General features: G+C 36.5%; 1 protein-coding gene across 1 annotated transcript in view; it reads left to right on the forward strand.

The window, feature by feature from the left end:
- Positions 1 to 11,867, forward strand: part of stxbp6 (syntaxin binding protein 6 (amisyn)) — a 48,232-nt gene extending 36,365 nt beyond the window's left edge. The window contains exons 4-6 of the mRNA XM_046855742.1: positions 2 to 167; positions 6,557 to 6,714; positions 8,403 to 11,867. Of these exons, the coding sequence (XP_046711698.1) occupies positions 2 to 167; positions 6,557 to 6,714; positions 8,403 to 8,426 (348 nt within the window). The 3' untranslated portion in view covers positions 8,427 to 11,867. The remainder of the gene's footprint in view (position 1; positions 168 to 6,556; positions 6,715 to 8,402) is intronic.
- Positions 11,868 to 13,889: the final 2,022 nt, after the last annotated feature.

Below are 13,889 nucleotides of genomic sequence, written 5' to 3' on the forward strand. Positions count from 1 at the left end.
GGATTGTCCAGAGTTTGACCTGACATTTGAGAATGCGTTTGACCAGTGGGTGGCCGGCTCAGCTGGGGACAAGTGCGTGTTTGTGCAGGTCCTACACAACACGTGTCAACGTTACAGTGCAGAAAGAAAACCAGAGTTTGTCAACTGCCAGTCCAAACTGCTGGGAGGTGAGCAACAGTAATATAGTCATTTTGCCATATACAGTGGTGTGAAAAAGTGTTGACTGATTTCTAATTTATTTGCATGTTTGTCACACTTTAACATTTCAGATAATCAAACTAATTTAAATATTAGTAAAAGATAACACAAGTGAACACAACATGCCGTTTTTAAATACAGGGTTTTTATTATTGAGGAAAAACAAAATAAATCCAAAACTACATGGCTCTGTGTGAAAAAGTGTTTGCCCCCCTGTTAAAACTGTGGTTTATCACACCTGAGTTTAATTTCTCTAGCCACACCCTGGCCTGATTACTGACACACCAGTTCACAATCTCTTAAATAGGACCTGTCTGACAATGTGAAGTAGACCAAAAGATCCTCAAAAGCTAGACATCATGCCGAGATCCAAAGAAATTCTGAAACAATTCAGAAAAGAAAGTAATTGAGATCTATCAGTCTGGAAAAGGTTATAAAGCCATTTCGAAAGCTTTGGGATTCCAGTTTATATAATAATACATAAGTTTAACTTTTGAGAAGGTGTGTGTCCCATTACGTCTGGCGTAAAAGTAACAGCGCATTTCAGAAAAAGAACATTATACCAACAGTGAAATATGGTGGTGGTAGTGTGATGGTCTGGGGCTGTTTTGCTGCTTCAGGACCTGGAAGACTTGCTGTGATAAATGAAACCATGAATTGTGCTGTTTACCAAAAAATCCTGAAGGAGAATTTCCAGCCATCTGTTTGTGACCTCAAGCTGAAGCGAACTTGGGTTCTGCAGCAGGACAATGATCCAAAACACACCAGCAAGTCCACCTTTTACTAATATTTAAATATATATATGTAATATATATATATTACATACACCCTCTGGACTATAGCTTATGTCACAGAACTGCTGCATGCTGTTTTCTTTTATTATATCGGACTGCTTTTTCTGATGCCAACTGCGTCCTGTGCTTTTGAGCAAAATTCATTTCAATGCAAGTTTCTTTTTTTTTGTGTGTGTCCCAAAGCAGCTTTTCTAAATGTAAGAGTTATAGAACAAAAATCTAAAAAGTGAACTATGTGTGTTTATCCTCGATGAACAAGCCTAGGGCAACTCCCTTAGATGGTTGTAGATTTCTAAAAGTTTGAATTCCTTATTCCTCCCACAAATTTTTTCCCCACAACTTTTCATATACTTTCATAAGAAGAATACTGTCTATGAAGACCATTTAAAGTTCTTTGCAGTCTGAGCTGTCAGAGAAAGCAGTCTGATTGAAATGAACACAAATAATAATAATACACTGATAAACATGTTCGGTGTTAATCTTGTTTGAAATTCATTGCCTGTTATTTTAAAACTGCTCATGGTTATTCCACTGAGAGTCACACTGAAGTTTGTGATCCCTTAAAATCATTTCTCTGTTATTCCTTCAGTTACTACTATGAATAATTCAGTATGAACAGTAAAGATAATAGAATAGATGTATATTTAGAGAGTAAGGAATGAGTTTGAGGTGTTAATGTAAACTGGTAATCTCTTGAGTGGTGGTCAATTTTTTTTTGATAATAGTATCCTAAGTTTCCTTTACTCGAAAAATGCGTAGCTGGAAATTTAGCTTTACACGTCTGCTATCGCACGGAAGCGCTGGTGTTCCAACGGGACCGGATTAGTGTGGATAGCAGTGTGAGGCAGGCTACTGGAGAGCAAGGACTCACAGCTGGATCAGCTATATGCCTGCTGCTACAACATCAGCACAGAGAAGACTGTGGACATTTAAAGTTCGGTCTCTTTCTTTTCGCTGACATAATGCTTTAGGGTTTGGGCAGGGCACTGTGTTAAAAACAACATGAACGTTATTACATGGTAGAAAACGGAAGAACCATCCTGTCCCTTACAGTCTAAGTCTCACACCAGTGCAAAACAAATATCATGAAGCTGCTCAGGTGTGGGACAATAACTGTGGGTGACACATCGTCTGAAGCTTATATAATGCTGAGTCTAACTAAAATACTCAAACTACTGAATACTCACTATGCCTCATTACACAGCTTTCATTCCTGGCAGCTTTGAGACACATTTTATATATAAATCATTTTGGGTTTTTTTGGTTATTCCAAGAAACATTTATGGAACCCTCTTAGAATTTTAAACTTCTTAATAAAATAAATGTTCTGTCGATAATTGAGGAGATCCTTTCATTCCTCTGTGTTGCATAACACACATCTCACTTTTATAAAACTATATAGGCTATTCTTCTAAATACCTAATGAGCTTGTCATTGAAGTAACATTGAAGGGTGAAACGTTATATTACTTTTATTGGGAAATTCGCTGACCCTTTGTATTATATTATACTATATATATATATAGTATAATATAATACAAATAATACATATAATGTATTTCTTTTTGTATATAATATATATAAAATTTATTTACTGTAAATTGTATTTTATGTTTGGCTTTAAATCCTCAGGAATCAGTATTGACTGTGGCGTTTATTTATTTTTTTTAAGGATTTTACTTTGTAGTTTTTAATGCATTAAAAAAAAAACATTTGTAAACCATTTGCATCAGACTATTACAAACGTTGATGCAAAACAAAGTATATTAAGGTTTCTTTTTCATATATTGCCTTGCTTAACATCTTTTGCTTAACTTTGCTGATTGCAGCCTGAAAATTCTGATAGAAATTGAATCTATTTTGGACTCAGGAAGTGGAAGTACTACTTTTGTAGTAGATGCCACTAATTCCAATAATCAGTTAATGCCGACTGAAACATTTGTGTCTGAAAAACATTGATTTGGGATTATTTTGAGAGGCTGTACTTAACATTTAGTGTATTATTTTTAGACTGCCAGTGCCATTTTCTTTTTTTTTTAAATAACACTTTGGCCCAAATTTGCCAAGCTGAACAGTTAAGATCGAAGTGCTAAATAAAGTAAGCTGTTACACATTCCTATAAGAAGAATATTTCCTGGTGTTTTATAGTGGTTTATGTAATCCATATAGCTGTGAAGGAGATATAAAGCTTTTATTTTAGGTTTCCTAGCCATACAGAGAAAGAGAACTCAGACACAACAGAATAATGGTAAATGTGGCTCAAATCAGACTTCACAAAGCTAACACATGTGAGTGAAATTAATCCAAAATGTAAAAATATATACTGTGAAATCACAGTCATTGTCTTTGTTGTTCTCTGTAGCTGAAGATCAATCAGTAAATTCAGTTATTTACCATTGCAAGATCTTTTTGAACAGAATAATTGAGACAGTAATGTCTGACCCAGGTGTCCTCCGTCGTGCAGGTAAGCAGAAAGAAAGCCTGAGATTTCACATTAACATTCAGTTGGGTTTCAGTCTGTAGTGATTAGTTGACTATAGTATTTAGTTCTGTAGGAGTTTTTCCAGGCCATTGTTTTTGCTGACAGCAATGTGCTTGTTTTTCGACATCTGGGTAGTGTTTTTGTTTTCAGATTTTAGTCTTCTGGTATCCGAGTTATGTCTCTGAAATAGAACAACATAATAGCCAGCACAAAAAAAAAAAAAAAATGAAGAGATTTTTTTTAAACAGCAGTCTTGTATCTGCACAGGTTGTTTCCTGGTTGGAAGTCTGAAATCTAGGGTTAGTCCTGCACTGTAGTCATATCTCTGCATGATAAACATGTTTTCAGCATGCTTTATTCTTCTTCGCATCCACTATTTCAGTATCTTTTAAACTCACTGTGGCAAAAGTTGTTATTGGGTTCATTTGCAGCAGTGTTTGACAAATGAGCGTTTAGATTATTTACACACGCTCGAAAATCCTGTTTTTGTTGAAATGAGCAGTAAATCCACTCAAGAAGGTTCTCAGGAAACTGAGAGTATTACAGTTTGTGTTAAAGTAAAAACGCTGTGTCTGTGTGTGTGATGTTTTATGCCCAAATTACTGTGACATCAAAGCTGTAGAAACAAATTTCCACCAACAACAGAACCCTTTTCTGTGGGATGCATAGCAAAAAGGTCAGATTATTCATCTGGCGTAATCATAAGAATCATATTTGTGAGTGTGCAAAATAGCAGCTTTGGCGTGCAAATTGTCAAATAACTGATTTGAAACGTGCGGTTTTCATTCGGAATAAATACATTGTATGAATGTATGCAGTTTTCTATCAGTTCTGTATGTTTATGTGGGCCTCAGTAACAATTGTGTGGTGCTCATTACCGTCTATTAACAAAAAAATAACTTTAGAAAATAAAAACACAACATTGCAATATGTAGTCATTTTCCCCAAAAAAATCAGGAGCCATTTCGGACAGAATTGGACATAATAGTTCATCCTTCTTTCACAATTAGTAAGAGAAGCCATGTGTTACAACTGAAATGCACAAGATGAATTAATCATCAAGAAGCACATCTACCCCATGAAACAAGTAGTTTATTATGCTTTAAACAAATGATCAGCTATGAGCTCAGAGACGCAATTGTTGCTTCTCATCAATCTCTGATTTTTTCCAAACAATTTGAAACGCACTGTCCATTAGTGAGACAGATTGTTTACAAATGAAGAGCCTTTGGAACAATTTCCTTTGGACTCATGAGGCCATGGGAATGTTTGGTCATCATGCACAAAACCCCCGTTTTAGAGATAACACATCACACACAAAAAAAAAAAATCATACCAGCAGTGTCATGGAAATTCAAGTGAACTACTAATGAATTGAATAAACAGAAATGATTAATGAATGAGTAAAATTTATTCTGTTCTCATTTTGTACTTTTGAGCATTCTGTACTTTTCTGTATTCTGTATTGTATTTGTATTCTGTACATTCTGTACTTTTTGAATGTTTTGAGTATTCTGGACTCAAAATGTATTCTGTACTGTACACACACAGACGCTTTGTCTGTAAAAGAGAGGTGCTTCTTCTTCTCTCCCACTGATACTACACACACACACACACACACACTCTCTCCCAGTCGCATCTCACCCTGCACCTGCAACCTCTTATCATGCTGGCAAATGTAGTTCTTTGTTCCTTCTACTTAACTGAGACTGTATCCAGATATTTTGCACATACAAATTTAAGAGATAAAGAAAACTTACTTATTTCGCTAGAAACAAAAACTCATATGTATTAAAGCACAATCATTTAACAAGGCTAAGTTATAAATGATGCACATAGTGAATTAAAATGTTTCTGTCATAGCAGTAACAGGACATTAAGCACCAGCAGTTTATGGGTGTATATATTGTTTTGTCACTTAAAGTTGTTTGTTTATAAAAAAAATTGGTGATGGGAACCTATTTAGTTATTAATTATTACTTATTTAAGGTAATGCTGAAGTTTCACTTTTTTCCTTTCCCCTTCTATATCATGACTCCTGTTCCATTAGTATCTTTGTGCATTTGATTTAAATGTCAGATTGTATTTACTAAAAGTAGATGGATAAAAAATATTTTTTTTTCTGGTGAAACACTACCTCACATCTCGGGTCAAATGAGATGTTGTATTGTCAGCTGTCTGCTCCATCCCATCTGCTGCCTTCCAACATTCACATTGTTCTCTGAACTAAATCTAACACTGCTTTTTGTTTTCAAAGCCTCCTCTATTGTTCTCACAGAGCATATTGATGCGTGTGTTCTGTGAAGAAGCATTTGTTTTAAACAGTAAACCAGGAACAAAGAGGGTTTTTTGTGGAGCAGGGGGTGTGGTGTTTGGTCAAGCAACAGTTTTTTTCTATGGAAAAACACACCACCCTTATGCTTAGAAAGCTGCTGGATATTTAGTCCTGAACTGAACACATGTGGATGATCATCTCTTCCATGGACTACTTTATTAGTATAACAGCAGTGGCAGTCTGGAAGCAGCCCAAATTATATAGCTTGTCAGTAGGAACATCTGCAGGGTTGGGCTTGTCAGTGGAAAACCATGGTCCCCCCCTGAACACTACGGCTCTGTTGATATGGTGTAGAAACATCCTCCGGTTTCTATTATCAGCTCATTCTCTGAGGAAAGGACTAAAACGCTAAGAACTTATCAGTGTTATGTGGCACAGAGCCAAGTCTGACACTGAGTTTTACAGCGAATGTCGGAACATTGTTCTTTGTGCAGAAGCTCAGCTCAGTTCTTCGAATTGAAGCCTTTTCAAACTGAACTTTTCAAACAGATCAGTGACTAATAACGTGCTGATGGTCAAAAACAAACCTGGTTGAGATGCAACCTTTAGCGCAGGATGTTCTGTGTCTAAAAATATATCAGACGATTTATACAGTATGTTCTCTTTAGTCTTCTGCTTCTTCCAGCTAAATAAATAATGATCAGGTTTATAGCATCTGGTGATTTTTTTTTTTTTTTGCCATTTCAATAGAAGTTCCCACTTTGTGTCCCTTACATTTTCCTACTTCTTTGCATGTTTGTGTGCACAGGTAACAGCATCTTGCACTCTGCAGCTGACAGTGTGACTAGTGCAGTTCAGAAGGCCAGTCAGGCACTGAATGAGCGTGGAGAGAGGCTGGGTCGGGCGGAGGAGAAAACAGGGGACATGATGAACAGTGCACAGCAGTTTGCTGATACTGCACATAAGGTATAACACACCTCCACTGACTTAATGAAATCTTACCGTTATCTGACATCCCTTCATCCCTTCACAAACTGTAATGACTGAGCTCCACCGTCTACGCTTTTAATGAGTACATAGTCATACAGAAGATTTAAATATTCTCTATTCACCCTGCGAAATAAAGATCCTGTTTTCCAAATCTGAACCCTAACCTTAAATGTTCCAAAATATTTATCTTTGTGAGAGTAAAGAATAAGTGCAAAGGAGGTCAAAAGCTCACTGTAAGCCTTCGACATAGTTTCTTCAGCTGTCATTTTCTTTTTCCACATCCTCCCACCCAAGCACTGGTAGCTTTAAAAGCCCTCCCATGTCACACATCTTTCTCACTCAAGCGTGCCCATCCATTCTAATTACATACCAGAGAAAGCGCATTAGCTTAATTTGGTTTTGCATGTCTAACGGGATTAAAAGTCCTTTTGCTAACGTTGTCAATGCATGGCTTCATCTGTTTGAACAAATAACATTATGTCCCTCCCTTGGGCCTCTTTTAGAACTCTTTACCTGCTTTTCTGCTAAAGACCATGCTTAAAGAACTGATGCGTGCGACGACATGGGGGCCTGAGTAATGCTTTTATAAATCTGTCCATTCTTATGTTTTACGACAATAGAGCTCATAAATGAAACGGATGTCAGTGTAATAGTGGTGTATACGAATCGTGTAAGTTTTAGTGTACCTAATGTTCCCCCATATGAATCTTGTCAAGTGAAGCTGAAGGGCACAGAGGGAGGGAGATTGCTTTTTGCCATAAATAAGAAGACCCATAAAACCTTTTTTCGAGCTGCCATTAGTTTTTCTGTTGGTGCCTCTGCTCTAAGTGACAAAATATTTCAATTGATTTTGGTTACAAAAGCCAAACATTATAGGGCTGATGTATTCGAAGTGTGATTTCATCAGTTAATGAAATAGTTAATGAATTTGGTTCCTTTAGCACAATTTGGTTTGAGAGATTTTTTTTTCTTCAACGAAAGCAATAGTCATCATAGTCCTGTAAAGATGCTTTTTAATAATGAGATCATGCTATTTACAATTATAGTTATTTCTTTATCAGGCATGCCCTCTAAGAACCTGTCTAGTTGGATGGAGTTTTTGATTAGGTGTGAGCGTGTGTGACTCTGCTGCCCCCGATTGTTCATTGTGTGCATGGCAGCTTATTGGGAGTGCAGTCCATCCAGCTGTGAATGAGATTGGTGCTGGTGCCCTTTCTATAATGAACTTCCCACTGAGCCTGCTAGAGCTCTCATTTATGAGATTAATGAACTCCTAGATAAATGAGACACCGTGGAAATGCAGGTCTCCAGAGCTATTGGAAAGTTCTTTATATAGAAAGACCCCTAGATCATTGACAAGTCTGAATGAGCGATGTTTATGTGCCGTTCAAATTACCGGCTGTATGTCTCCTATCGTAGAGCTCTGCCCCGTTCTGATGGACAGTGTCTGTTCACTTGGCAATTAAAAGTAATTTACTTTGGGTTAGCGTTGGATGGGAAATCTGTGCTCGTTCTTTATCATTCACAGATATCTCCAGCAGCCTGAGTGACATTTTAACCCCCAATCTCTTGTTTTTTTCTCTGTCTGCATCTCACTTTTCATCTCTTTGTCCCCCTCTCTCCTTCTCATTCCTCATCTATACCTCCCTCTGTTTATTTTACAGCTTGCCATGAAGCACAAATGTTAAACTGTGCCAAATCACGGAGGGTTCTGCAAACGACGGCCAGACATTCACAGAGTGGACGGATTTTAGATATTATTCTTTAAACAAAACATATTTAAAAAAATAGTATTACGACTTAATGCTGTTCTGATGTTCCGGAAGAGGAGTTCAAGCTGGGGTAAATGATGTCTGGCCCACTGACTGTATGATGAAAAAGCAGCTAAAGCATTTTATCATGTTATCTTTTCAGGAGATTCTCTCCTGGTTTCTTTTCAGAGGTAGAGGGGTAGAAAGGTTACTGGGGTCCTGGATGAAGGATTATATTACAGAAGGAAATGGGGCACTGTTTTACATTTAGGTCCAATTAAACCAGTTATACAGAAGACGAGCATTTTGTTGGAAATTGCCCATGGGTATGACTTATTTCTTATCTCTGAACCTGTAATGCATTTCATCAGTGAGCTCTACTTTTGGAGAGGGCCGAATGTTGCTTGGGCATAACGCAACCATATCTTTCACCAAATATTTTACATATATGCTGTGATTAACACTAACACTGACAGAATCAACTGTTTACATTTGATAACATTTTCATGAATTTAGTCAATATTTCATGTCTTTCGATCATGATAATAGAGGATAATCCAATAGAATTAGAAGTTTGCCGTCAGGCCGAAATGTTTAGCAACATATGTATTTGCATATCTGAAAACTTCTCGAGCAAATCAGTGCACTATGGTTCAAAAAAACGTTTTCCAGATATAAATAGTTGGATTTAAGTGATCGGACTTTAAATTGATCACTGTGTCAGAAGTGCAATAGGCACAAGTTTCAGTTTCAGCTTTCATTTTTTTTCAGTAAAATGTTTGATAAAAGTGGGGCTTTTGAGGTCACTCACTTGTGAGGAAAATACGGATCGAGTCTTACAACTTCACACCTCGGTTGCCACTGACATGTTACTTTGCAGCAGTTGTAAAATATTAAGTGGAGACTGTACCAGGTAGTTTAGTTCATCAGTTAGTTGTTACATACTGCCATAGCCAGTGAGCTTTTAATGGTGTACTTGACTGTCTTTATTCTGTAACCATATGTGATATCAAATGATTTGCTTCTCAGAGTGGACTGAGGTTTGATTATTTAATGCTCAGACATAATTAAATGTTGATCCTCATCTAAAACTAATTAGTTTTAGATATTTTTAAGAATTTGTATGACTTGTTTGTGAACCACAGAGCACCTCAAACTGTTTTATTTGTAGCAATATTTGGTGGCTTTCAAATAGTCCTTCGTAACCATTGCTGTTTATATAATAGCAGATTTAATTACAGACAGCAGCTTACTGAGTCCGAGGTGCTCGTTTATCTCGTACGGTCATGATCCACTGAATCACCTTTCAACAGAAATCTGTAAAATAATACAGTGGTCATTCTTCTAATGCTAATGTAAACAGTTTTGAATGCATATGTAATATTAACTGCCTATCATTTCCAAGTGCATGAATGTTCATGTTTTTTTAAATGTTATCAGTGTTTCTCCACAATTCATTTCCAACATGCACACTTTTACAGATTCATACGCCATATTTCTTAGTAACGGACCATGCTTACAGACCGTACTAACTGCTTAAACCCTGTGAATGTAGTTGTTCAGATTTGCATTATTAATTTCATTATTATCGGATACGCCTTTTAACAATCCCATATGCAGCAGGATTCTCCAGTCTCTGTGCTGGATGATGAGAATTATGAAGAATATCTCAGCCCTGGGTTTAATTTTTAAATATAGATAAATGTTTAAAGACTGTAGATAATAAAGCCAGATTGCACAAAGTCAGTTTTCAGACTGTAAAACTTCATTACAGGTTAAATAAAGGAAGCTATTTTATTAAATTATATATTTGTGCTACATTCCTCAAGTGCTGACCATAAAGAAGGTGAAAAGGTCAGACATGTTATGTTAGATGTTCAGCACAAACTGTTGATTTAGTCCCAATAGTAGTGCCTTTGTCAAATATGTTTTATTTCTTTTATGAAATTAATCATGGTTATTTTCCTTAGCAATGGCTTTATTTGCAAAATGTTATGTATGTAATGAATATTCATTTATCATTCCATTCCAAAATGGTCTCTTCAAAATTCAAAATAATCATAGTATTGTTTTTATATGGAGTTTTATATCTAAATCTAATTACCAGTGTATGTGATCCAGTGTGTATGTTCACATGATGCATCATATCTGTAGGAAATTTGTTTTTTCGTTTTATTTTTTCAAAAGTTCACCATTTGTATCTCTCTAAATAAAGGCATGAGCAAAGAGTCTGTAGCGTGTAACTCAAAAATCCCTGACATTTCTGGCTCGTCACTTCTCCCAGAAACTTTCATCTCTCCATGCAATTTACTTTATATAGTGGAAACAGTTTAAAGCAATCAGGGATTCATGCATCATTTTTTTTTTTTCTATTTGTATTTTTTATTTATTCATTTGCATTGTCACTATCCGATCGTGTCATCATGTAATCTTGCATGCCTTTGTGTTTTTGTTAAGGGCTTTGCATGTATTACTTTGGGAAATTTCTTTTACATTTAGTAAAACTCTTGCTTCATGTGAGTAACCCAGAACCCACTTCAACCAAATCGGTACTTAGTCGCAGCTTTAATATTTCTGGATTTGCTACAGTTTTGGCAAAACTGAAGGTAGTTGTGAATAGATTTCACCTAAATTTAATGTTTGAATTATTAGTATTGTATTGTGTCTCTTATTTCATTTCCATTCCATTGATTCCATTTCAGAGTTGCTCCCTTAAAAAGCTGTTTCGAAATCGAATGTCCACAGAATACATAATGCTCATAATAAATTGGGTCCATACCATTTTATTTTCCACCAAGTACAAATGTGTTTTTATCAAATATGTGACTTTGAAAGGATGCGATTCTCACTATAAAGTTTTGTCAGTGAACGTTATAATAGAAATTATAATTATAATAAAAACTCCTTATTAAACCTGAGTACTACTTGAACTGAAGACTGACTGAATGTCTATGGGCAAACGGTAATCTCAGATTTCACTATTAATAATAACGACAAATCAAACTTTATTTTGGACACGTTAATTACATGTAATGCTTTTAAATTTAACCATTTACAAGTTAAAAAAGTTGTAAAAAATTATAAAATGAAAGTAACCCATTGATTTAAATGTTCACACTCTGCTGTTTGGTTCCTAGCAGGGGAAATGTAAAATGCTGGCAGAATTTAGTGAATATCCCACTGATACACTCCGAGTAACATATGCTATGTTTTATTTCACATCAATGTGTTTTTTCCAAAAGAAAATCTCCTTTGCACTGTGCTTTTTGCTCATGCTTCCATAAGGGTAATAATATTCAATGTTTCGTTTTACTTTTTAGTTTACTAATGTTTTGGAGTTGAATTTCTGGTCAAAATAAAATAAAGAAATATATCAAATATTGTGAACTGGCATGAGTTTGTTTGAAAGTATGCGTTTCATGCGGTGCAGTGCTTGACTCAGTCTGTGTTCTGGCAGACACGGCTGTGCCTAAATGACTTCTCGGCAGTGTGCCTTTTTCGAGTTTCTCTCACTCTAATAGCAGTTTAATGCAATAATTAATGGCATCACCGGTTTGACAACTGCGAGCGGGGAAGTGTGTGTGTGTGGTAATAATAGTGAAATCTATGATTTAGCTGCAGCACCTCAGCTGGGTAACTAAGTGCCTCATAAAATACCTCAGGCATGACCATGGTAGATCATATCTCATCCTGTAGCAAGGCACTTGCTCTTTCTCACTTCTTCATTTTTCTCTTTATAATCTCCCAAATAAGCAGTGCTATAAAGTTTTAGGACAGTTACTGTAGTGTGCAAATGTAGTTGTATTTACAGGCCATTGCTTCCCAAGGTGTGGCCCAAAACCCTGATGTGTTGAGACTGAGGATAGCCACTAGAAGGAGCCAGAGGTTTAGAGTTTCAATCCCATTCCAGAGATAAACCAGGGGTTCTCTGGACCTGCAGTCTGTTTGAACAACAAAGCAGGATAATACATTCCAACAAATTATTCTTTGAGGAGAAATATGTAATATTTATTTGTTTGTTTGTCACGGTGCTCTGATGCTACAACATTCTCTTCCTTTTAGCTGCGTGTAGTTTTGCAGGAAAGGTGTGGAGCACACTGTTATAGCTAGTTACAGTATCTCACATTTTGAATTATTTTAGTAGATCTTCTCAGGGGGCAAAACTATAGAAATGGAACTTGGATATATTGTAGTCAATGTGCAGCTTGTATAGTGATACAGAGTTACTGTCTTCTGAAAATTACTCAACATACAGCCATTATTGTCTAAACAACTGACAACAAAAGTGAGTACACCCTAAGTAAACATAAACTGTTTCCAGAGTGTCAATATTTTGTGTGAGCACCAATGTTATCTAGTACTGTCTTAATCCTCCTGGGCGTGAAATACACCACAGCTGCACAGGTTGTTGCTGGGATCCTCTTCCACTCCTACATAATGACATCACGTCTGTTTTTTGAAGCCATCTTCTGCACCTGACGCACAACACGAGGACTCAACTTCTTTGATGGATCCTGTCTTGGAAAACCTCTGTATGACTCTGGTCACTGTACTGTAAATGGAACTGTAAGTTTCAGGGTGTTCCTGATCTTTTTATAGCCTCTGCAATCTTTGTGGAGAGCAACAATTCTAATTCTCAGAGAGTTCTTTGCCATGAGGTGCCACGTTGAACATCTAGTGGTCAGTATGAGAGAATTGTACTCAAAGCATCAAATTTTAACTGCTCCATTACAAGATACACAAATTGGTATGGTCCTGTCAAGTATACTTTATTTGCCAGCTATTTTTACAATAATGGCTGTATGTTGAGTTATTTTCAGAGGACAGTACATTATATATGTATAATGTATATGTGTGTATATATGTGTGTGTGTATATATATGTGTATATGTATGTTTGTGTGTGTGTGTGTGTATTTAGTTTACTCAAAAAGGTATGTGTTTGGAATAGTGAGAGGATTTGACTGTACTCAGCTTCTTAATTCTCAGGATTGCCCCCAACTGTTTTCACCTGTGTGTATAAATATGACACGCATAAAAATGTCACCTTCAGCAGTGAAGCAGGAAATCAACAGGGACTAGAGCTTCAGCACTCTCTCCCCTTCTCTCAGTTTCACATGCTTTTTCCACACATCTGTGGTTACAGGTAACACCTCAGAGTGTTAAACTGGTAGGGCAGGAGCTCCTCCTCCTGTTAACTGTACCTCACTTCTCATTTTCTTCTGTAAGCACTGCTTTCTTTTTCTAATAAATTTCTGCTCGTCCTTTACGTTCCCTCGCAGGATGACAAATATTTTAGTGCATTGGAAAATGACATTTGTGTCATACATGTTTTTTCACCACTTAAACACCACTATCTGCTTACAAATATTTTGGCCTGTGTGTGGAAATTCAGGGATGT

The sequence above is a fragment of the Silurus meridionalis genome, chromosome 8 (genome assembly GCF_014805685.1).
Source record: "Silurus meridionalis isolate SWU-2019-XX chromosome 8, ASM1480568v1, whole genome shotgun sequence".
Classification (NCBI taxonomy): domain Eukaryota; kingdom Metazoa; phylum Chordata; class Actinopteri; order Siluriformes; family Siluridae; genus Silurus; species Silurus meridionalis.